The sequence below is a fragment of the Symphalangus syndactylus genome, chromosome 6 (genome assembly GCF_028878055.3).
Source record: "Symphalangus syndactylus isolate Jambi chromosome 6, NHGRI_mSymSyn1-v2.1_pri, whole genome shotgun sequence".
Classification (NCBI taxonomy): Eukaryota; Metazoa; Chordata; class Mammalia; order Primates; family Hylobatidae; genus Symphalangus; species Symphalangus syndactylus.
Window position 1 is genome coordinate 92110913 of NC_072428.2, and position 23398 is coordinate 92134310.

Here is a 23398-nt window from a genome sequence, read left to right on the forward strand (position 1 = left end):
AAGAAAAAAAGAAGACACAAATAAATATAATTAGAGATGAAAAGGGACATATTACAACGGACTCTACAGAAATTCAAAGGATTATTAGAGACTACTATGAGCAACTATATGCCAATAAATTGGAAAACCTAGAAGAAATGGACAAATTCCTAAACACAGACAAGCTACCAAAACTGCACCATGAAGAAATCCAAAATCTGAACAGACCAATAATAAGTAATGAGATCAAAGCTGTAACAAAAGTCTCCCAGCAAAGAAAAGCCCAGGACCTGATGGCTTCACTGCTATACTTTACCAAACATTTAAAGAACTAATACCAATCCTTCTCAAATTAGGTGGGTGTGGTGGCATGTGCCTGTAGTTCCAGCTACTTGGGGGGCTGAGGCAGGAGGATCGTTTGAGCCCAGGAGGTCGAGGCTGCAGTGAGCCGTGTTCACACCACTACACTTCAGCCTGGGTGACAAAGTGAGACCCTCCCTCAAAAATAAAAAGAAGTGAGATACTACCAAACAAATATTCAAGAAAATAAAGATAAATGTTTTTGGTTTTTATTTACAAGGATACTACTCAGTATAAGCTGGATACTATTGAATGATAGTTACAAAATCAAAGAACATTACAATATTAAATCTTGTAAAAATCATATAATCCAGGACTTCTTAACCTGGGTTTTAAGACAGATGTGATGGCCGGGCGCGGTGGCTCACGCCTGTAATCCTAGCACTTTGGGAGGCCGAGACGGGCGGATCACAAGGTCAGGAGATCGAGACCACCCTGGCTAACATGATGAAACCCCGTCTCTACTAAAAATACAAAAAAAATTAGCCGGGCGTGGTTGCAGGCGCCTGTGGTCCCAGCTACTCGGGAGGCTGAGGCAGGAGAATGGCGTGAACCCGGGAGGAGGAGCTTGCAGTGAGCCAAGATCCTGCTACTGCACTCCAGCCTGGGCAACAGAGAGAGACTCCATCTCAAAAAAAAAAAAAAAAAAAGAGACAGATGTGATATTTTCTGTATATGTACATTGTATACATTTTTCTCAAAATATGATCCTTAGCTTTCAACACAATTTCAAAGGGGTCCACGATTGAAAAGAGGCTGAGAACCATCAGCTAGTCAATGTAGAAAAGTGGAAATTGAGACTCAAAGAAATAAAGTTATTTGTCTGTGGTTAAATAATCAGTAAGTACAGCTGCAGTCCTCCTGCCTTCATTTCACTGAAGTATAAACGCCTCTAAAATTTTTTTTAATAAGCATATATTTAAGAGAAAAACATCTGTATGACCTAAGCCAGTGAGGGGAACCCTCAGGCTAATGATAAAAGAAAACACTAAGATGGCAGCCAGGAGACATGACTTAAGAACAATCTATTCAGTATGGACTAGATGAACAGAGAGTTCTAGGAGAGTCAGTTCCAAGAAAGGAAAAAGGGAAGAGATAATACCTGAATATGACTGACTGCAACAAAAGAAGTGTTACAATTTCATCAGAGACTTAGAAAAAGAATTCAAAAAAACCAAGCAAAGGGAAAAAAAAGTTACACAGATTGGAAATATTATAACATAACACATCTTTAAATGATACATACACAAACATAATAATGTAAGCACCAAATACTGATTTAACCAAAATTTGGAGTCACTGGGACAATAGAGGGAGGAAACTTAGGGGAAGCTTATAAAAAAGCTAAATCCTAATCATATAGTCAGAAGTCAACAAGTAACATCTACAATAAAATGACCAAGAAAAAAACAAGACAGGCATGCTTCAAAACATGAAATATCATTTTTTAAAATGGTGTTATTCAACAAAGGCTGTCTTAGAGCATAGGTCAGCAAGCCAAGGCCTTACAGGTCAAATCTAGACCCTTGCCTGCTTTTGTAAATTAAGTTTTACTGGAACACAGTCACGCTCATTAATTTTATATAGCTGCTTTTGTGTAGTCTATGGCTGCTTTTGTGCTACAATGGCAAGGCAGGGTTGAGTGGTTGCAGCAGAGACCTATGACTCAAAACCTAAATTATTTACTATCTGGCCCTTTAAAGAAAAAGTCAGCCAATCCAATCCTAGTTTAGAATGTTGTATGACATTTTGTATCTCTGACTCCTACCCATAAATGCCAGTATTCCATCAAAAGTTATTAGGATGAGGAGTGGGAGAACTTTGGTTTCAGAACCAATGAGCTATAAAGACTTTAAAATGATTGCCTCTGGGGGAGCAAAACTCAAAGGTTAGGTAAGGATAGGGATGGATAGTATTGCAGGCTGCTTTTTTTTTTTTTTTGCAATAATCCTTGAAACACTAATCTTTCAAAGTATTCACATGTATTTCTTCAATAAAATTAAATTTAAAAGCAAAAGGAAAAAAAATAGAGCAAATCAAATCCAGTTAATGGTTCTGGCAACTCCCTAATTTATGTGATAAGCCTGAGCAACATGGCAAAACCCCATCTCTACTAAAAATACAAGATCTAGCTGGGCATAGTGGCACATGCCTGTAGTCCCAGCTACTTGGGAGGCTGAGGTGGGAGGTTCACTTGAACCCAGGAGGTCAAGGCTGCAGTGAGCCATGATTGTGCCACAGCACTCCAGACTGTGTTAACAGAGTGAGACCCTGTCTCAAAAATAAATAAATAAATATATAATAGAATATGTGATTACATTTGCTAGTATATTTTATGACATTTCCTATAGTTGCTCTGGAGAATATTTTGGTTGCATGTATCCAAAGCTGTCAGGTAAATGACCCTTGGATAAGAGGGTCATTTCAGTTACAGGGCTAACTGAATCTGAGTATAATATTTCAAACCCTCTGATCCCAAGAAAGGTCAGTCAATCAAGTATGTTCTATAAATGATCTTCAGTAAAGTCTAAAGTGTTTAATGTAAAAAGCCAAACAGAGAAAATGTTTATTACTCCCATAGATAGAAACTAGGAAAGAGAAAAACTTCCAAAGATATAGACAGGAAAATATTTTAAGTTTTTTTTGTTTTGTTTTCCTTAACTTACAATTTTATTTAGCTCTTTAGCTAAGTAGACTGATTTTTAACTTGATTGGAAGTTTAAAAGGAGGCACTAACAAACACAAAAAACAATTAATAGTATATCAATATCAATACTTCCAATAAAGTACCTTATATAAAAAATGTAATTATATACCTGTGGCATGTTCTATCCAGAAAACAAATAACACATCTAAAAACAGACCATAATCCCATGCCAGCTACTAAGGGAGGTTTAGGTAGGAGGACCACATGAGCCCAAGAGGTTAAGGTTGCAGTGAGCCAAGTGTGCAACTGCACTCAAGCCTGGGTGACAGAGCGAGACCCTGTCTCAAAAAATATTTTTAAAAAGGCCATATTCTTAGTTTGTCTAACTTTTAAAGTGTTTTAATTATCACTTATTTTCAACTGAACAAAATTTAAAAATCATCTGTTTGGCTGGGGGCAGTGGCTCACGCCTGCTAGCACTTTGGGAGGCTGAGGCGGGTGGATCACCTGAGGTCAGGAGTTCAAGATCAGCCTGACCAACATGGTGAAACCCTGTCTCTACTAAAAATACAAAAATTAGCAGGGCATGGTAGCACATGCCTGTAATCCCAGCTACTTGGGAGGCTGAGGCAAGAGAATCGCTTGAACTCAGGAGGCAGAGGTTGCAGTGAGCAGAGATCGCGCCACTACACTCCAGCCTGCGTGACAGAGAGAGAGACTCCATCTCAAAAAAAAAAAAGGTCTGTTTTTTCTCCTATATAAGAAAAGCTTTAAATGTATCATTATATTTTGTTAATAAAGACCTGAAGAATAAGGTATAAAAATGTTTTAAAATGTGAAGACAAATATAATTCACTATGTACACAAAAGATCTAAGGTATTACACAAAACGACATAAATTTTAAAGAATATAAACAACACTCATTAGGAGTAAACAGTTTATTGTATTGTCAAAAAATGCCTATATTCTTTTGGACCTTATAAAGAAAAACATTACATTGGTAAAACTTATTCTGAAATATATAAGATGATACAGCTATTTAAAGTAGGTATGACAATCCTAAAACATCAAAATAAACACTTTAATATTTCAGTTTGTAAAATAGAGTTCCCAAAACTTTATTTTACTGAAAAATTCAGTGATTGAATTGTAACTTACAAGAAACAAATTAAAAACTATTGATATAAGTTATATAACAGCTCTGCTAATCTTTCTTTTAAAAAATTAAACTAAGGAAAGTGTTAATGTTTTTATAAAATGCTAATTTTATCCAGTCCTGGAGATTTGCTTTCTATTATAATTAATCTAGCTACTTTGCTATTGTAGAGTAAAAAGTAGAGAAAAAATAATTTTAAGTATCATCTTTCCAATTTATTTAGAAGTAAAATAAGTACAAGGAAAATAAAAATAATCTTCCTTTTCCACTCAAAATCCTAACATCTATAGCATGAAATAAACATGTATTTTTGAAACTAAAACATTTAGAAAGCTAAAAGTTTTGACTATCAACTTACCTTCTTTTGATACCAGACTATAGCATCTGTGACTTTGGACGCCATTTATTCCACTGAAATCACACATTGGTCATTTTAGGCTGTGCAAGAGAGAAAAACATACAAGTTACTTTATTTCCACCTTCCAAAAGGACACTGAACAGCAGGCAGACATAGCACTCTGGTTACTTGCAGAGCAAGGGGTGTATGACGAGACTTACGTTACACCCTTCCTCATGACTATTTTAGCAACAGGTTCTCTTAAGTAAACAAAAATCAGTTGCCACAATAATAGAAAGTTCTATTTGCGTGAATAAATAACACTTGTTTTCTTACAAAATAGGTTGAATTGTTTTTTTTTTAATCTTTTAAAGAAATTTCAGAATTTCCTAGGTTATACCAGAAATTGTTCATCTACAAATCCACATACAAGAAACCAATTCATTCAATCAGTAATGTAGTTTCTTTCTAAAAACCAGTGTCAGTTACCATTGCTAAAGGATGGCTTAACAGAGATGACAGAATTTATAATGATATTTAATTTTCCCTGACACTCAGTAAACACAAAACTGAATTAAAATAACCCAAGAAGCCAAAAAGTATTTATGTTAAATAGTAAGCCAATATTAGAGTTAATACACAGGAATAATTAACACTAAAGACTTCCCAGATATCACAGTTTGCTAACTGTCATTTAAGTAGTTATGACAATTAATCTTCAAAGATCAAAAAAAACACTTTAATATTTCAGTTTATAAAATACAGTCCCTAAAAGTTTATTTTATTGAAAAAAATTAAGCTACTGAATTGTAACTTACAAGAAACAGATTAAAACTGCTGATATGTTCTATAACTCTGCAAATCTCTTTTAAAAATAATCAAACTAAGACAAATACCAAAAACCATTTCATAAGCATCTTTTCTGTGTTTGTCTAAAACATGATTGGTACTAAACTTAATGATTCCTTAACCCTAGAGGTTATTTGAGACTGATTCCCATCAACTCCAGAATACTATTTTAGTCATAAGATGACACTGGCATAGAGGTTACCTCTGGTCTAGTGTTAAGGATGAGCCTAAAACAGGTTCAAAAGCAGTTATTGGCCGCAGAACTCATTACAAACCAGGATCATCCAAGGACACACAGGATGATCTCAGGGAAATCCTGGAGGTAAAACACCCTGCTGAGCCAATCCTAGCACATACAGATCTGCAACTGTAGAAACACTACCACTAGTTTGCCTCAGTAAACAAAGTACCAGAGGTTTTATATACCACTCTTGGGAGCATGCATGCTTTTTGAGCATATTAAGATTCAGATACAATAAAAATTATCAACAAGTTCAAATGTTTAGATGATAAACCTCTAAAATTTAAAGCAGAATTTATTTAATGCCTGTATTTTTGACTGTTATAAACCAAATTATTTTATAACCTTTCCTAAGATATTAGTGACTCTAACTGATCAAATGCAAGCAAACTATGTTTTGAAATTCCTGACAAACAGCCTAACATAATGGAATGAAAAGAAGGTTAGAGTCAAAATACCTGAATTCAAATATTAGCTCTACTATCTATTATGTAATATTGAAGAAGTCACGGAATTTCTCTCAACCTGTGTCTTTCACTTATAAACTAGAAATAACCGTACCTCCCCACCCCTTATAGGATCTTTGTGACCAATAAATAATATACATAAGATGCCTGCCACAGTCTAGGACATACAGTAGGTTTTCAATTATAATTATTTTTATCATCAATTTTCATATAAAAAAAATCCCCAATCTAGGAACTAGAAGTATTTACATTACCTTTTTTAAACATAGCAGTTTAAAGAGAAATACATGCAATTAGTTTTTGTTCACATTGAAAATAAAAATAGCTATCCAATTATCGTAAGGTCACAATGTCAATTCTCAATTACATACACATGGATTATTTAGAGATTTCAAAGTTCACCTCCACTTAATTTCTCAGTCAGGTGTGGCTATCTTCATTTCTCTCACGAGGGTTTTTTGAGGAAGCTTTCCCTTACTGACTTAAAATCTCCCATTCTTGTTTTTCTGTCCTGGAAGCCTTTGAGTATGATTTATTAACTTCAACCACCTTGTATCCCAGAGGTTTTCCCCACTGATTTTGCTAGGGGACTATTCAATATACACTACACCTTCATTATATTTGTTTGTCATGACAACTGTGAATGCTTTCCAGATTGGTTATAACCTGTCCCCTCAAGCAAACTATGAAAAATGGTACAAAAATATGAGAATATCAACTTTTCACTTTACCCTCTTTTCACTTTACCCAATCTTTATTGACAAATATTCCAGATTATCTAACAAGATAAAGATCCTCTTTCCTAACCCCCAACAATGTAAATAATATACATTTCATATACAAAATGTGAAAGGATTTTATCACTCTATTAAACATATCAGATATGTAATATATTTAGAGAATATTTAAATGTTCACATATAAATAATAGTATTTTTTAAAAGAAAAAGCTCAAATGAAAGTTTGAAAAACACTGCCTGCCTCACAAGAAAATAATCCCAAAGACTTTATATATTTGTTTACCAAGCTACACTTAGATAAATACCAAAAATCTAACAGTATTCTAGTTATATAAAGTGTTCTAAATATTTTAAACTAAATTTATTTGGGTCTATAGAAATAAAAATTCAACGAATTTTCTGTTTAAAAAAAAAAAAAACCTTTCTTCGGTAATGGTGATTTTCTGTGCAAACTCATTTAATAGTTTTTCCGTTGTGTCAACAACCTTTCAGTCACACTGAATGGCTCATACCTATTTTTAAAACAGGTTTTACAGCATGCTGAGATAGATTTCTGAACCGGCTATCTGACAAAGCACACTCAAAGGTACCCAAATTACACGTGGGTATAAACAACAAGGATTAATAAGTCAAATTATTTCAGGAATAATGAAGATTATTTCTAAAGCCTTTCCAACTTCTTTAATTCTATGACAGTCCAGGAATACAGGTTTATAGTCTGTATTGTCATGATAGCTCAGGTTTAATGTTAAATTATCATATTAAAGTTTATTTACAGAAAAAAGCATAAAAAACTTACTGGGGACCTTTAATAGAGGATCTTAATCTTTTTTGATCAACTGATTTGATACAAGGATGGGTATTATGATGCATAATCTTTATTTATTTAGAAATAATCCAATCCTAAAACCATAGGGCTAACTGCAGGCATAACATTAGGCAGTTAACTCTAAGCTAACACTATCCTTGACATAGATTTAATTGTCACACCTTAACAAAATATCTGAAATTTTTTTTTTTTTTTTTTGCTTTTTTTATTATACTTTAAGTTTTGGGGTACATGTGCAGAATGTGCAGGTTTGTTACATAGGTATACATGTGCAATGCTGGTCTGCTGCACCCATCAACCTGTCATCTACATTAGGTATTTCTCCTAATGCTATCCCTCCCCAAGCCCCCCACCCCAACAGGCCCTGGTGTGTGATGTTCCCCTCCCTGTCTCCATGTGTTCTCATTGTTCAACTCCCACTTATGAGTGAGAACGTATGGCGTTTGGTTTTCTGTTCTTGTGTTAGTTTGCTGAGAATGATGGTTTCCAGCATCATCCATGTCCCTGCAAAGGACATCCTTTTTTATGGCTGCATAGTATTCCATGGTGTACATGTGCCACATTTTCTTTATCCAGTCTATCACTGATGGGCATTTGGGTTGGTTCCAAGTCCTTGCTATTGTGAACAGTGACACAATAAACATGTGTGCATGTGTCTTTATTTACTGTATTGATTTCCACACAAAATGCCAAAGACCAGGGTGGTGGGAAAAGATGAGTACAGAAGAGATGGTATGTTAAGTCTGCCTTTACGTAATCTCAATCAAATACAGTTGAACAACATGGTGGGTAAGCTGCGCTGGTCTGCTTATATGTGGATTTTTTCAATAAAAGTTATACCAAGTGTCCCTGCTACTCCTGCCTCCCCTTTCACCTCCTTCACCTCTTCTGCCTCTGCTATCCAGGAAGGCAAAACCAACCCCTCCTCTTCTTCAACCTATTCAATGTGAAGATGACAAGGATGAAGACCTTTATCATGATCCACTTCCACTTAAAGAATAGTAAATGTATTTTCTCTTCTTCTTCTTCTTTTTTCTTTTTTCTTTTTTTTTTTTTTTGAGATGGAGTTTTCGCTCTTGTTGCCCAGGCTGGAGTGCAATGGTGTGATCTCAGCTCACCGCAACCTCTGCCTCCGGGGTTCAAGCGATTCTCCTGCCTCAGCCTCCCGAGTAGCTGGGAATACAGGCATGCGCCACTATGCCTGGCTAATTTTGTAATTTTAGTAGAGACAGAGTTTCTCCATGTTGGTCAGGTTGGTCTCAAACTCCTGACCTCAGATGATCCTCCCGTCTCAGCCTCCCAAAGTGCTGGGATTACAGGTGTGAGCCACCGTGCCCGGCCTATTTTCCCTTCTTTACAATTTAATAACACTTTTTCTCTAGCTTACTTTATTGTAATTATACAGTATATAAACATATATAAAATATGTGTTATCTGTTTTGTTATTAGTAAGACTTCCTGTCAACAGTAGGCTATTAGCAGTTAAATTTTGGGGGATTCAAAAGTTACAGCCAAATTTTCCACAGCACAGAGGTCAGTACCCCTAACCCCAATTGTTCAAGGGTCAACAGTATAATAATGCCCATGAGTATTCTTTGCACAAACCTGGTCTCCCACATTGTCAGATTTTTAACCAATCCCCATGTTAGAAAAATTGTATCAAATACTACATGATGTTACAATGTACATCTCTCATTATTCTGAAACAAATTTGTCTGTCCTGGCATGACTCTCACTAGGCTCAGAAAACAATGTATTTCCACCCCTGACACTTTGCGTGTGTTATTATTATTCCTATTCCATCCTTTTCTCCACTCATATATCCGTCTAAATCAGCTCAAATCCTACCTCCTCCAAGATGAAGCTTTCTTTTTTTTTCTTTTTTCTTTTTTTTTGTTTTGTTTTTTTGAACGGAGTTTTGCTCTTGTTGCCCAGGCTGGAGTGCAATGGCGTGATCTCGTCTCACTGCAACCTCCGCCTCCCAGGTTCAAGCAATTCTCCTGTCTCAGCCCCCTCAGTAGCTAGGATTACAGGCGCCCACCACCACACCTGGCTAATTTTTGTATTTTTAGTAGAAATGGGGTTTCACCCTGTTGGCCAGGCTGGTCTTGAACTGTTGACCTCAGGTGATCCGCCCGCCTCGGCCTCCAAAAGTGCTGGAATTACAGGCATGAGCCACCACACCTGGCCAGCTTTCATTTGGACTAAAAAATGCTGAAGCTTAATGTCTCTCTTCCAGCACCAATATATGCTCAAAAATCTGTCATTTAAATAGAAATGTAAAGCAGTATGTGGCCACACAGGTCACTTGGTTGTATGTAAACACTCTTAAGGAAAAAATGTGGTATCATTCTTTGTCTCTAAGTACACAGTACACTGTAATATATGGTAGAGGAAGTACAGCAGATAAAAAGCAATGACTAAGCGTCAAGAGAATTGGGTTCTAGATCCAAGTTCTGATACTAACAGCTGTGTGCTCTTGAATAAGTTACTGAGTTCTCTGGACCTCAGTTTTCCCCAAGTGCCATCTAGCCAAAGATTCCACAACTCAATAAAGGTTAAACAACAATTATGTGAAAAGAAACAGAGCTCCAAGCAGTCTGAGCCATGTGAGGTATGCAAGCACAGACATGTGAGTATAGGACTTCAGTCAAGCCCCTACACCCAAGCCTGGGGGCAACTGTTTAAAGTCATTTTCTTCCTGACTAGCTGCCTCACTCATTTATCTTCACGTTTCTGGAATTTGTGATACAAAGAACAATGTATAGCCAATCAATGGTTTATGTTATTTTAACATAAATTCTCAGTAAACAACTCAGGAACTGCTTCCTCTTTCCCTTTAAAAAAAAAAATTTTTTTTTTTTTTTTTTTTTTTTTGAGACAAGATCTCACTCAGTTGCCCAGGCTGGAGTGCCGTGGCACGATCAGGGCTCACGGCAGCTTCGACTTCCCAGCTCAAGTGATCCTCCTGCCTCAGCTCCCAAAGTAGCTGTGACTATAGGCATGTACCATGATGCCTGGCTAAATTTTTTTGAATTTTAGTAGACACGAGGTCTAGCTATGTTGTCCATGCTGGAAAAACGCACTTTTAACTGCTGCTAATCAGAGGGTATATTCAGAGCAACTCAAATCTGCGCTCCTAGTTGCAATCCTCAAGCTTGATTCAAATAAACCCTCTACTTGTATTAATTTTGTTCCAGCTTCTTCCTCTCAGGTCACCAATTCCAATAATGTACAGAAGTTCCTCTGAATTCTTACTAACACACTCAAAAACATTAATATTACTACTTAAATTAGTGTTACATATATGGAATTTAACATAGTAGAAACTGTTAAACTAAATAAAAAATATCTTATTTATTTTATTTTTAGAGACAGAGTCTCACTGTCACCCAGACTGAAGTGCAGTGGCTTGATCATGGCTCACTGTAACATCAAATTCCTGGGCTCAGGCAACTGTCCTGCCTTAGCTTCCCGAGTAGCTAGACTCAGCAACAAAAGGGCACATAACATATCCTCATGCACATCCTCCTGAGAAGTATATCACACAAAAAGTTGCATGCCACCAAACTAGGCTATTTTTTAAATCTTTTGTAGAGAGAGATGGAGTCTCACTATGCTGCCCAGGCTGGTCTTGAACTGCTGTCTTCAGCAATCTTCTTACCTCAGCCTCCCAAAGTGCTGGGATTATAGGTGTGAGCCACTGCGCTTCACCCTAAAGAGCTTTTAATTTGTTAAAGGTAGCTTTTATAAATCTCCTCAGACCCGCATATTATTATTCCATTCCAACAACCTTGTATCATTCTCTGCTGCTTACAAAATAAAATCCACAAGTATTTAGACTCTCTACAATCTGACCTTAATTGTCCAACATTATTGCTCATCATCTTCTCATACATCTTGTTTCAACCATCCCATACTTTCAACATTTTTCTACCTCTGTGCCAAAATTAACACTTCTCTTTCTAAAACAAGGAAGATTTTGACAAGACTTCCAAAATTCCACTTTCTCCGTAAGTTTCCCCCAAATTCTTCCATTTAATATTTCTCATCCTGTTCTGTGTTCCCCTTACAGTAGCACCCCCTTTATCCAAGGCTTTGCTTTCCACATTTCAGTTACTGCAGTAACTGCAGTACAGTAAAATAAGATATTTGGAGACAGAGAGAGACCAAATTCCATAACTTTTCATTAGAGTATACTGTTACGATTGTTCTACGTTATTATTAGTTATTATCTATCTTTTACTTGCAGCAGTCCCCAACCTTTTTTAGCACCAGGGACTGGTTTTGTGGAAGACAATTTTTCCATGGCTGGGGTAGGGGGGATGGTTTTGGGATGATTCAAGAGCATTACATTATTGTATACTTTATTTCTATTATTATTACATTATAATATATAATGAAATAATTATACAACTCACCATAACATAGAATCAGTGGGAGCCCTGAGCTTGTTTTCCTGCAACTAGATGGTCTCATCTGGAGATGATGGGAGACAACGACACCCAACGTGTATTGTTTATGTCCAGTCTATTCCATAATCTCATTTTGGTTGCTGTTAACTATACTACAGAAAACCCTGCTTCACAAAGATATGATGTTAGAAATGGAAACAGACTTTTCAGTGTTTTGTGGCAATCTCAGGATAGTCCACCTTGACTTTAATTCAGAATGTATGGAGATTTGAAGTTGTCTCAAACATAATTTTAAGGCCACCATCATTTGCGACCTTAAGCAGCTGATCCTATTCCAGCACGGACAAAGTCGATACAGCTGGCTTATTCACAAACAGGTTGTGGATCCATTACTTCCCAGTTCGGGGGTCTTTTGTGGTTGGGAAGTAACGCTCAAACTCTTCTGAAAGCTGAGATAGGTGATCATACACCAGCTGGGAGAAAGAAGGTCCTGGCTCAGTCTCTTTCAAAATCTCTGTTAATGTTTGAAACATGTCAAAAAAATCTCTCAATGTTCACTCAATTCCAGTTTGGCTTTGAATGCAGCCACTTTATCTACTGATTTGAACCCATTTGTTCTCCCCTGAAGTGACAAGCTGAGTTCTTTGAGCAGGTTGACTATGTCACACAAGTAAGCAAGTTTTGTGACCCATTCTGTGTCATTGAAATATGCTACCAGTGATAACTATTTTTCTAAAAAAAAAAAAAAAAAGTCTCTGGAGAGACCTTGTAACTCAAAACCTCTGGCCAGTGATCTACCTTTAGAAAGCCATCTTACTTCTGTGTATAAGAGAAGCTGTGTGTGCTTTGCATCCATTTCCTCACAGAGCTGCACAGGCAGACATAAACTAAGGGCATGTACTTTAATGTGGGTAATTTTAATCACATCCTGCAAAATGCTGGTTAAGTTTGGGTGACATTTTGTGCCTAGCCAGCATTTCTCTACGGATGCCACAGTGCGTAGACTCGCATTCAGAAGCAACCTCTTTGACCCAAGTAGTGAAATCAGAAAGCTGTCCAGTCATGGCAGCCACTCTGTTCATGCATATACCAACACAAAATTACCAAATCAGTTCTACAGCTGTGGTACTGGTTGGCAACAAAAGGGCACATAACATATCCTCACGCACATCCTCCTGAGAAGTGTATCACACAAAAACAAGCACTACTGCCTTGTTGTCAACATCAGTAGACTTGTCAACCTGGACTGCACACCATGGTGACTCATTAATCCTAACAATTGTGCCTCAATATCCTCTATTTCATCAAATACTCTAGTTATGGTACTAGCTGAAAAAGGAACATGTGCCACCTTCTGAACTGCACCCTCTCCTAAAAGTTCGTAACAAATGGCCTTAACAGCAAGCAGGCAGGATCAACTCTTCACCAATAGTAAATGGCTTCTTAGCTTTAGCAATGCTTTAGCCACTAAGAATAATACTCTCAGTGCAGACACATTTGATGAAGTGGTGGCCTTCCATAATTGCTTCTGTTCTTCATGTTCACCTTTTTTTCTTTTGAAAAACTCCAAAGCTTTGTCTTTCAATGCAGTATAAGTGGTCTCCACGTGACAAAGCACTTTTGAAGGTTTCATGGCTTGTTGGATAGCCAGTCACCACATATACAAAGCAGGCCTGGAGAATGTGAATCACCTGTTGCAATGAGCCCATAATTTAAGTGGGACTCTTGGTGTTTTCTTTTAAATGCAGCTTTCTTTCTGTTGGTAGTCTTAGAATCTTCTGCTGTCTCATCATTGGGTCTTCCCCCTTTACAAAGAAGCTCTCTAGTAATGTTTTGTTATTTACTCATTTTGGCTAAGGTTAGCTTGTGGGCTTAACCAAATCTGTGAGAAAGAAGTGTGGACGGACAAGGTAAATAAAATAATGGGAGGGCCATGCATGGACTAAAATTAAGTGTTGGATTCTGACTTAAAGCCTGTCACCAGATGCAGCTGTACAAATGAAGCACTCAACTCACTGATAGGGTTTTGATATGAGTCTGCAAGCAATTTATTTATTATGGTCTCTGTGCAGTCAAATCTCTCTGCTAACGTTAATCTGTATTCGCAGCTGCTCCCCAGCGGAAGCATCACTGCCTCAACTCCACCTCAGACAATCAGGCATTAGATTCTCATAAGGAGAATGCAACCTAGATCCCTCGCATACACAGTTCAGAATAGGGTTCGCACTCTTATGAGAATCTAATGCCGCTGCTGATCTGACAGGAGGCAGAGCTCAGATGGTAATGCAAGTGATGCGGGGCTGCTGTAAATACAGATGAAGCTTCGCTCACTTGCCCACCGCTCACCTCCTGTAGTGCAGCCCACAGTTCCTACCAGGCCACAGACCAACTGGCTGGGGACCCTGTCTTACTGTACCTAATTTATAAAATAAACTTTATCATAAGTATGTATATACAGGAAAAACACATAGCAAATACAGGTTTGGTACTACCTGTGGCTTCAGGTTTCCATTGGGGATCTTGGAATATAACCCTCACAGATAAGGGGAACTGCTATATACTTAATATATTGTTTTATATAGACTTTAGTGTACTTATCTGTATGTGTCCCCACCTCCCACCCACAAATTCTTTGAGAGCAGTCCAATGTCTTTATTATCTCTGAATTTTCCTAAAACTTTTCACCTATATTAAACACAAATGTTTACACACCAAATTAAAAAGTTGCCAAAGTACCGCCACAGATGAATTTAAGGGCTAAAATTCAAAACTCTACCTGTCCAACTCCTGTACTCCCCCAACATGCACATAAACAAACATACTGTTTCATAACATTAAAGGGTGCAAAGATACCATGAAGTATAATAAATATGGTTCGTTTATTTACTGACATGTCACTCAGTCACCAATACGTAAGATTTAAAAGGTTTTACATATTGCAGATCTAAAAGGTCCAATGAAAATAAGTTAAAGTCTAGTCTAACACCATTCCTAAATGCTAAAGTTAAATATAACTCAGTTGCCTTCTCCACAACCAAAACAAGAAATTTTTAGACCTTGAAAACTGGGAACAAAGTTGCTCTGCCCTTAAAAGGGTAATAAATGCTAAGGTTCAAATCACATCTTTCATAATGATACAAAAGCTAAACAAAAAGAATGAAATCTTCTACTAGTTTCAGGGTTCCTACTTTGTAATCATGTGACCTACAAATTGTTACAACTTATAGGAACAATTTTAATTATTCATTTGGAATGAGGATAATATTTCATGGAAATATTTGAAAGAATAAACACTACACATTTTATGGTCAAAATTGTAATTTTAAATGAAATGCAAAATAAGGTCTAATAAACAGCTATACATTTTCTATTATACCAGTCATAAAAAGAATATTTGTAACTTTTATTTTCCTTAATAGAACCAATGCATAGTCTGTGTACTTTGGGCTAGAAGATGACACATAATCTAAGAAGAAAAAACTACAGGCAAGTAACATCTCTCTACACCTGTAATAAATAAAAGTGTTTTGTGCTGTTACAAAATCTAAGTGAATCCCTATAGCTATAATCTCTTTGTTAGGAGAGAGGGTCCCACTCTGCCACCTAGGCTGGAGTTCAATGGTGAAATCATAGTTCACTGTAGCCTCAAACTCCTGGGCTCAAGCGTTCCTCCACCTCAGCCTCTCGAGTAGCTGGGACTACAGGTGGACACCATCGCACCTAGCTAATATTTTTTATTTTTTAACTTTTTGTGGGGCCGGGTCTCACTTTGTTGTCCAGGCTGGTCTCAAACTCCTGACTTCAAGCAATCTTCCTGCCTTGGCATCCCAAAGTGCTAGGATTATAGGCGTGAGTCACCACAACCAGCCAAGAGTTATAATTTTATTTTATTTTATTTTTTATTTATTTTTTTTTATTATTATACTTTAGGTTTTAGGGTACATGTGCACAATGTGCAGGTTTGTTACATATGTATCCATGTGCCATGTTGTTTTGCTGCACCCATTAACTCGTCATTTAGCATTAGGTATATCTCCTAATGCTTACTTTATTTTTTTTGAGATGGAGTCTCGCCCCGTCACCCAGGCCGGTGTGCAGTGGTGCAAACTCAGCTCACTGAAAATGCTGCCTCCTGGGTTCAAGCAGGTTGTGCCTCAGCCTCCCGAGTAGCTGGGATTACAGGTGCACACCACCACGCCCAGCTAATTTTTGTATTTTTAGCAGATAGTACCAAACATATATGTTGCTATCTTTTTCCTATATAAATTTTGTATTTTGAATTTTTAGGGTTTCACCATGTTGGCCAAGCTGGTCTTGAACTCTTGACCTCAAGTGATCTGCCTGGCTCAGCCTACCAAACTGCTGGAATTACAGATGTATGCCACTGCACCCGGCCTAGAGTTATAATCTTGCTACTAACCACAAAGCCCTCTGCAGAATTTCCTGATGGGTACAATCAACCCACCTGATATGTCTTTTAAAGCAACTGTTTAAATTTCAGGGTTTCTTAACTTCAACATTACTATTACCAACCAAAGTACCACCACAGATGAATTAATTTACTCTACCATTCCTTGAGCATTCTTTGGGTTTTTTGTTTTGTTAAGTACTTAAAGGTCCTTTAAATAGCTAATTATAATGTATTGGCTTTTCGTTTTATTTGACTGCTGTGCTGCTTAGAAAAATCAGTAATGAAATATGATCCATTTAAATGGTTTAACTTCCTCATTTACTCACAGGAAAGTTTTACCACCAACCCATCAGGCTCAATTCAAACATGGACATGTTATTACTGCTCTTCATCAGAAACGTTCTAAATTAGTGTTCCAGGTACTCTTTATCAAAATAATAATGGACTAAATGATATCTAAATGGCTTAAAGAGTTAACTAAACAGCTTAAAGAGTTAACAGACCTTAAAAATGACTTAATTTAGAGATTAAAATTTGCTAACAATACCTCATCATCAAAAATACTATTGAGGCTGGGCTCTGTGGCTCGCACCTGTAATCCCAGCACTTTGGGAGGCTAAGTCGGGTGGATCACTTAAGGTCAGGAGTTTGAGATCAGCCTGACCAACATGGTGAAGCCCCATTTCTACTAAAAACTAATACAAAAATTAGCCAGGCATGGTGGCTGGCCCCTGTAATCCCAGCTACTTGGGAGGCTGAGGCAGGAGAATCGCTTGAACCTGGGAGGAGGAGCAGTGAGCTGAGGTCGCACCAGTGCACTCCGGCTTGGGTCAAAGAGCAAAACTCCATCTCAAAAAAAATAAAAAGGCCGCACGCAGTGGCTCACACCTGTAATCTCAGCACTTTGGGAGGCCGAGGCAGGTAGATCACGAGGTCAGGAGTTCAAGACCAGCCTGGCCAAGATGGTGAAACCCCATCTCTACTAAAAATACAAAAATTAGCCGGGCGTGGTGGCAAGTGCCTGTAATTCCAGCTACTCAGGAGGATGAGGCAAAGAACTGCTTGAAGCCAGGAGGCAGAGGTTGCAGTGAGCCGAGACTGCGCCACCGCACTCTAGCCTGGGCGACAGAGCGAGACTCCTTCTCAAAAAGGATAAATAAATAAAAATAAAATATTAATTTAATTTTCCATGAATTCTAAGAAAAGAAAATGAAAACTGGAAGAACTCATGAACTTCAGATGTCTTGCCACACGAGTTATTTTGGTCTTAAAAGATCCTCCTAACATTTAGAAAAAAGTTTCCTTAGCTTATAGAGCAATCAAAACAAAAGAAAAAAGTGACAAAAATCATTCTTTAATAAATCCACAGTGATTTTAACTTTTATCTACATGTTCAACTTTACATTGTATCCATGACTTCCTGCTATGAAAGCAGACATAATTAACATGCTTATACTTCTGCAAAGATCTAACATTTAGATTTTATTCCACAGCCTCCATTCTCAAAGTTGTTCCATTTTCTTCTGTATTTAAATGGATTTGATGATCACCCCTGATTCTTTTAAGATGGCTTTGCCATACCTGAAGTCATCACTATTTAATTTTATTTCATTTGAGGTTGACTTGATTTAATCATCAAGCAGTATTTTTCAAGAAAGGAGTGCTATATTCTCTGTGCTCTTACATGTTAGAGAACATCTGCTTGCTTCCTGTGTATTTGATTAACCATTTGGTTGGCATGGCAGAGACTGCTAATTGACACCCATTATCCCATCATCCTCTTTGAAAATTGTGCTGGCACACTGTTGCCCAAAATAAAGACCGTTCCTAACCTTTCTTGCAGTTAGATGTGGCCAAGACTAAGTTCTGCTCCAAACACCACCAAAAGTGTTGGGTAGTACCTGTAGTTGGGAAAAGCACTTTTGTTCTTTCTCCCCTCCCTTTTCCTGATCCTTTCAATGTTCTTTTAATGACGACAGCTCCAGCAGCCACCATGGACAGTGACATTGAGACTAGAAACCAGGTGTGTTCATAGATAGGGAAGATGCTGGGTTGCCTTGGGTGAAGCCACCATACTAGTTCTAGGCTGACTATTTCCATACTTCTTGTACCCAAGATTATAAATCCTTGTAGTTTAAGCCACTGTTATTAGCAGCCAAAAGAAATCTAACTGATACTGTTGGGTATAATACTTCTGGTTCACAACTTCCTACCATCAAAACTTTGTAAACATTTTTCCATTGTCTTCTGGAATTGACAATAACTGAGAAGTTAAAATTCAGCCATCTTGAATTTTTTTCTCTTTATATAGGTCACGTTTTTCTTTTTGGCCAGGATACCAAAATAATTCTCTCCTTATTTTTGAAGTTAAAAACTACTAGGATATGGTCAATTTTAATCATTTCATATTTTTTTCCTAGCATTTAGTGTGCCTGTCAATCTGCAAATACACATTTCATTTCAAAAGCTTTTGTCTGGATTTTATTTCTCAATATTTTTTCTATTCCATTTGTTGAAGTCTCTATTTCAGGGATATCAGCTATTCTTACCTAGGACAGTCTTTTCAGAGTTACTTCTTTCCTTTATTTTTCTCCTATATTTGTAGAGTTGCCATGCTATTTTTTTCTATCACGTTTAATATAGAAACTGCTATCCTCAGCTCCTATTTACTCTGATATCCAAGATTCTGCTCGGCCACCCCTAACACCTTTCTCATCTTAGTTGGGGCCATTTTTATTTTTGTATACACGTTTATGCACACACACAAACTTCAGTTTGAGAATTAGGAACTACTCTTAATCTACTTTCTATAATCCAACGACACAGAAAAGGAAGAGCTAAAATTGGACTGAGCACAGGCATTGCTGAGGTGTCCTTAAGTGTCCTGTACCAAGACTGATCTCCCTAGTCAGGGATCTAGCCTACCTTCATGGGCTTTGGCTCTTGCCCTTAACTCAGAGTACCATTCAAAATGCCAATGCTTGTTGCCTCTGCTGAGGCTCAGCACTGGTATGTAGGGTCTTCTCAAGGATTTTTCCTTGACTTTTTGCTTCCTACTCACCTCCTAGGTCTACTTCTCTAAAAGTATGAATGAGATATTGCAATATTTTGTAGGCTTCCTCTTTCCTTTGTCTTGTTTCTGGGGTATAGGGCTGGGATTAGAAGCCTTGCCATATACAACTAGTATCTTCTCATTCTTTCTGTATCTTCCACTTTTTGAAGTATTTGGTATAAGGCTACAGATACCCCTTTTTTGTCTGCTTCTTTCCATTTCTGCCCTCTTTCTTCAACCCACCATCTACTCTTTCCTTAATTTGGTTTTAGTGAAGAAAAAAATCTGTGACCCCACTTCATTTTTACTCAGAAATCTCTAATTTATATTATTGTTGTTGTTGCTGTTATTTAGAGACAGAGGCTCGCTCTGTCACCCAGGCTGGAATGCAGTGGCACAATCATGGTTCACTGTAACCTCGAACTCCTGGGCTCTCAAGTGTTCCTCCTTTCTCAGCCTCCCAAGTAGCTAAGACTACAGGTGTGTGTCACCATACTCGGCTAACTTTTTTTTTTTTGGTAGAGGTGGGGTCTTGCTATGTTGTCCAGGCTGGCCTCGAACTCCTGGACCCGAACAATCTTCCCACCTTGGCAGCCCAAAGTGTTAGGATTACAGGAGTAAGCCACTGTGCTTGCCATTTTACTTCTTTTAACATTTATTTTTAAGTACTTAACTCAATCTTTTACATTACTGACTCAATTAAAAAGTTAAATTTATTTGGGAGGCCAAGGCGAGCAGATCATGAAGTCAGGAGTTCAAGACCAGCCTGGCTAACATGGTGAAACATCTCTACTAAAATACAAAAATTAGCCAGGCATGGTGGCGCACACCTGTAATCCCAGCTACTCAGGAGGCTGAGGCAGGAGAATTGCTCGAACCCAGGAGGTGGAGGTTGCAGTGAGCCGAGATTGCACCACTGCACTCCAGCCTAAAAGTAAAATTTAAATATTCTAAGATGAGATTCTAAACTAACAACAGCTGCACTTTTACTTCTGCTATTTCTAACAAAAGGAAGTAAAGGGAGGATACCCAGTTTCAATTCTTTTTATAAACTCAAGATACTAAGCAAAAAACACAAGACCATAAACTAAGCTCTTCTGTGAATTTGTTACAACTACCTCCAAGAAAAAAACAAAAACAAACAAACAAAAAAACAGGATGTATTTTCCCTCCTCAAATCTTATCTTTTACTATCTGCTCAATTTTCCAACAAAGAACCCTAGAATCTTTCTTGTTTCCTCCCCTTTCCCACCTCCCACCACTACCAATTCTATACCTGGCACACAGAAACCACTCAATAATTATGAAGGAATAAATTAATATAACCTATTTGTCATACCTCCAAACTTCTCTCATATGATCCCTCTCCAGCCCCACTACCATACACCTGGTACAAGCTGATATCTAATACCAGGACTACACTAACAATCTATTATTGTTGCTTTACTTTCACCACTTACCTTTTTAAAATACTGACCTCATCACTTAAAAATCTCTAGTCTCCCACTGCCGAAGAAAAGAGTTTAATCAACACTGTATTCGAAACCCTTCTTTTACAATTTGACCACAGATTTATTATTTCTCCAGTCAGTAGCATCTATCATCTCTACTTTGTTTCACATAGTTTCAATTACCCGCCCTCCCCAACCTCCCATCCATATACATACCTTACATTCTAGCTACACAGGTTCACAAATATACCATATACTTTCATGCCTGCCTTCTACTCCAGGTAATATTCCTTGTCTAAAATAACTTCTCCTTGTTCTGATCTATTTGAAAAGTTACCTCAACTCCTTCTAAGGAAATTAAATTGTAAACATATAAGCCATGGTGTTCAAATAACTCGACTACTTTAAGAGTAATTTAAGATTCAGGCCAGGCACGGTGGCTCATGCCTGTAATCCCAGCACTTTGGGAGGCCGAGATGGGTGGATCACGAGGTCAAGATATCGAGACCATCCTGGCCAACATGGTGAAACCCTATCTCTACTAAAAATACAAAAATTAGCTGGGCATGTTGGCGTGTGCCTGTAGTCCCAGCTATTCGGGAGGCTGAGGCAGAAGAATCCCTTGAACCCGGGAGGCAGAGGTTGCAGGGAGCCAAGATCACGCTACTGCACTCCAGCCTGGCGACAGAGAGAGACTCCGTCTCCAAAAAAAAAAAGAGTAATTTAAGATTTAAATATTTTTAATTTCAGAGGGTGACATCAATAAGATGACTGACTAGAGACACCCAGCACTCATCCCCCCCATAAGAAAGAACCTAGGCATCACATAAACAGCTAAGATTCGGCTTGAGTGTCAATGGGAGAGTACTAGGGTGCGGCGAGAAACTAGAGATGCACGTGTGGAGACTGGAGGGCAGCACAGAAGTACCTGGCCACTGCAGCCCTGTTTCCCTAACACAGACTGGATCAGCCCAGACTCAGGAGGGACTTCCATTTCACGGAAAAGGTAAGCAGAAGATCCCTACCAGCTCCCACTGCCACTGCAAACACCTACAATCCTTACTACAGGAGAATCCCACAGTCCTTGCAAGCCCTGAGCCCAGTTTGGAGAGCTGCCAGGAATTCATGCAGCTGCACTGCCCCAGATTAGGAGCACAAGGTGCACACTCCCCTCCCCCACCCGACCACTCCCTGTGAGAAAAGTTGCTGCAGCATGGTGCCATCTTGAGACCAGAGCCACCTCTGGAGTGCACCCTGCTCTAGAGTTTAGTAGCCACTGAACTTCTCTAGCACTGGGGCTCCATCTTCATTTCACCAAACCCACATGGGTGGCTGAAAACCACAACCCCAACTATGCAAAGCCTGGGCCCAGGATCGGCTGTGACTCCAGCCCTGCACAGCAGGGAAACCAACCTCCCTTCCCCTCCGCCCCCCAATACTCTGCTGCCACTGCCACATTTCCAGTCAGAGGGACAGTCTGGCAGTCCTACCCAAGGCAAACCTGTCCTTGAGCCAGCGAAAACTGCTACATGCCCTCCAAGTGGGAGAGTGACTCCCAAGTCTCTAAGCAGCTGATACATCCCTTGGGCTGGCAGAGAGGCTACGCATCTGCACTCAGGTCCTGAGAAACAGCCCTACAGCACTCCCTCACTGCAGACATGCCTTAGCTCTCCACCTGCAATCAAGGTCTAAGAAACAGTCCTGTCCCTAGGCACAGCAGCCTGCCCCTGGTAGGCATACCCTCAGCCCATCCAAGCAGCCATGAGCCCATGACTGGACATGAGAAACAGCCCTGTGGGCCACCTCTAGCAAACATGTCACTTGTGGGCCTATGGAGGGCTCACTCCTGAGCCACACCCGAGCCAGCCAAGCAGCCTTGCATCCGCATCCCAAACCTGAGAAAGTCCTGTGGGCCACCCCTAGTAGACAGATTCATTCCCAGGCTGGCTGAGCAGCCCTGTGCCTGCTCCTGGGCCTATGAAACAGCTCCATGTGGGGCATCTCCCACACCAGCCAAGAAGTTGTGAAGCCATGTCAAGGGCCTGAGAAACAGCTCTGAGGGCCATCTATGGTGGACACACTCCTGAGCTCCCCGAGCAGCCTTGTACCCAAGTTGCAAACCTGAGAAACAGCCCCATGGGCCATCTACAGCAGATACATACATCCGCAGGCCAGCCAAGCAGAAGAGAAGGGAAAAGGTAAGGAAACATATTTAATGAAATAACAGCTGCAAATTTCCCAAATCTTGGGAGAGAGATGGACATCTAGGTCCGGGAAGCTCAATGAACCTCAAATAGATGCAACCCAAATAGATCCTCTTCAAGGCAAAATATATTCAAATTGTCAAAGGACAAACACAAAGAAATTCTAAAAGCAAGAGAAAACATCAAGTCACATATAAGGGAATTCCCATTAGACTAATAACAGATTTCTCAGTAGAAACCTCAGCAGAGAATGAGATGAT

General features: G+C 38.8%; 1 protein-coding gene across 14 annotated transcripts in view; it reads right to left on the reverse strand.

The window, feature by feature from the left end:
• The window catches only part of PHTF2 (putative homeodomain transcription factor 2), a 153603-nt gene that overhangs the window by 107067 nt on the left and 23138 nt on the right, over positions 1-23398 (reverse strand). For all 14 annotated transcript variants that reach the window (XM_063641541.1, XM_055283437.2, XM_063641546.1 and 11 more), the window contains exon 2: positions 4502-4581. In XM_063641541.1, coding sequence (XP_063497611.1) covers positions 4502-4546 — 45 coding nt within the window. In that variant the 5' untranslated portion in view covers positions 4547-4581. The remainder of the gene's footprint in view (positions 1-4501; positions 4582-23398) is intronic.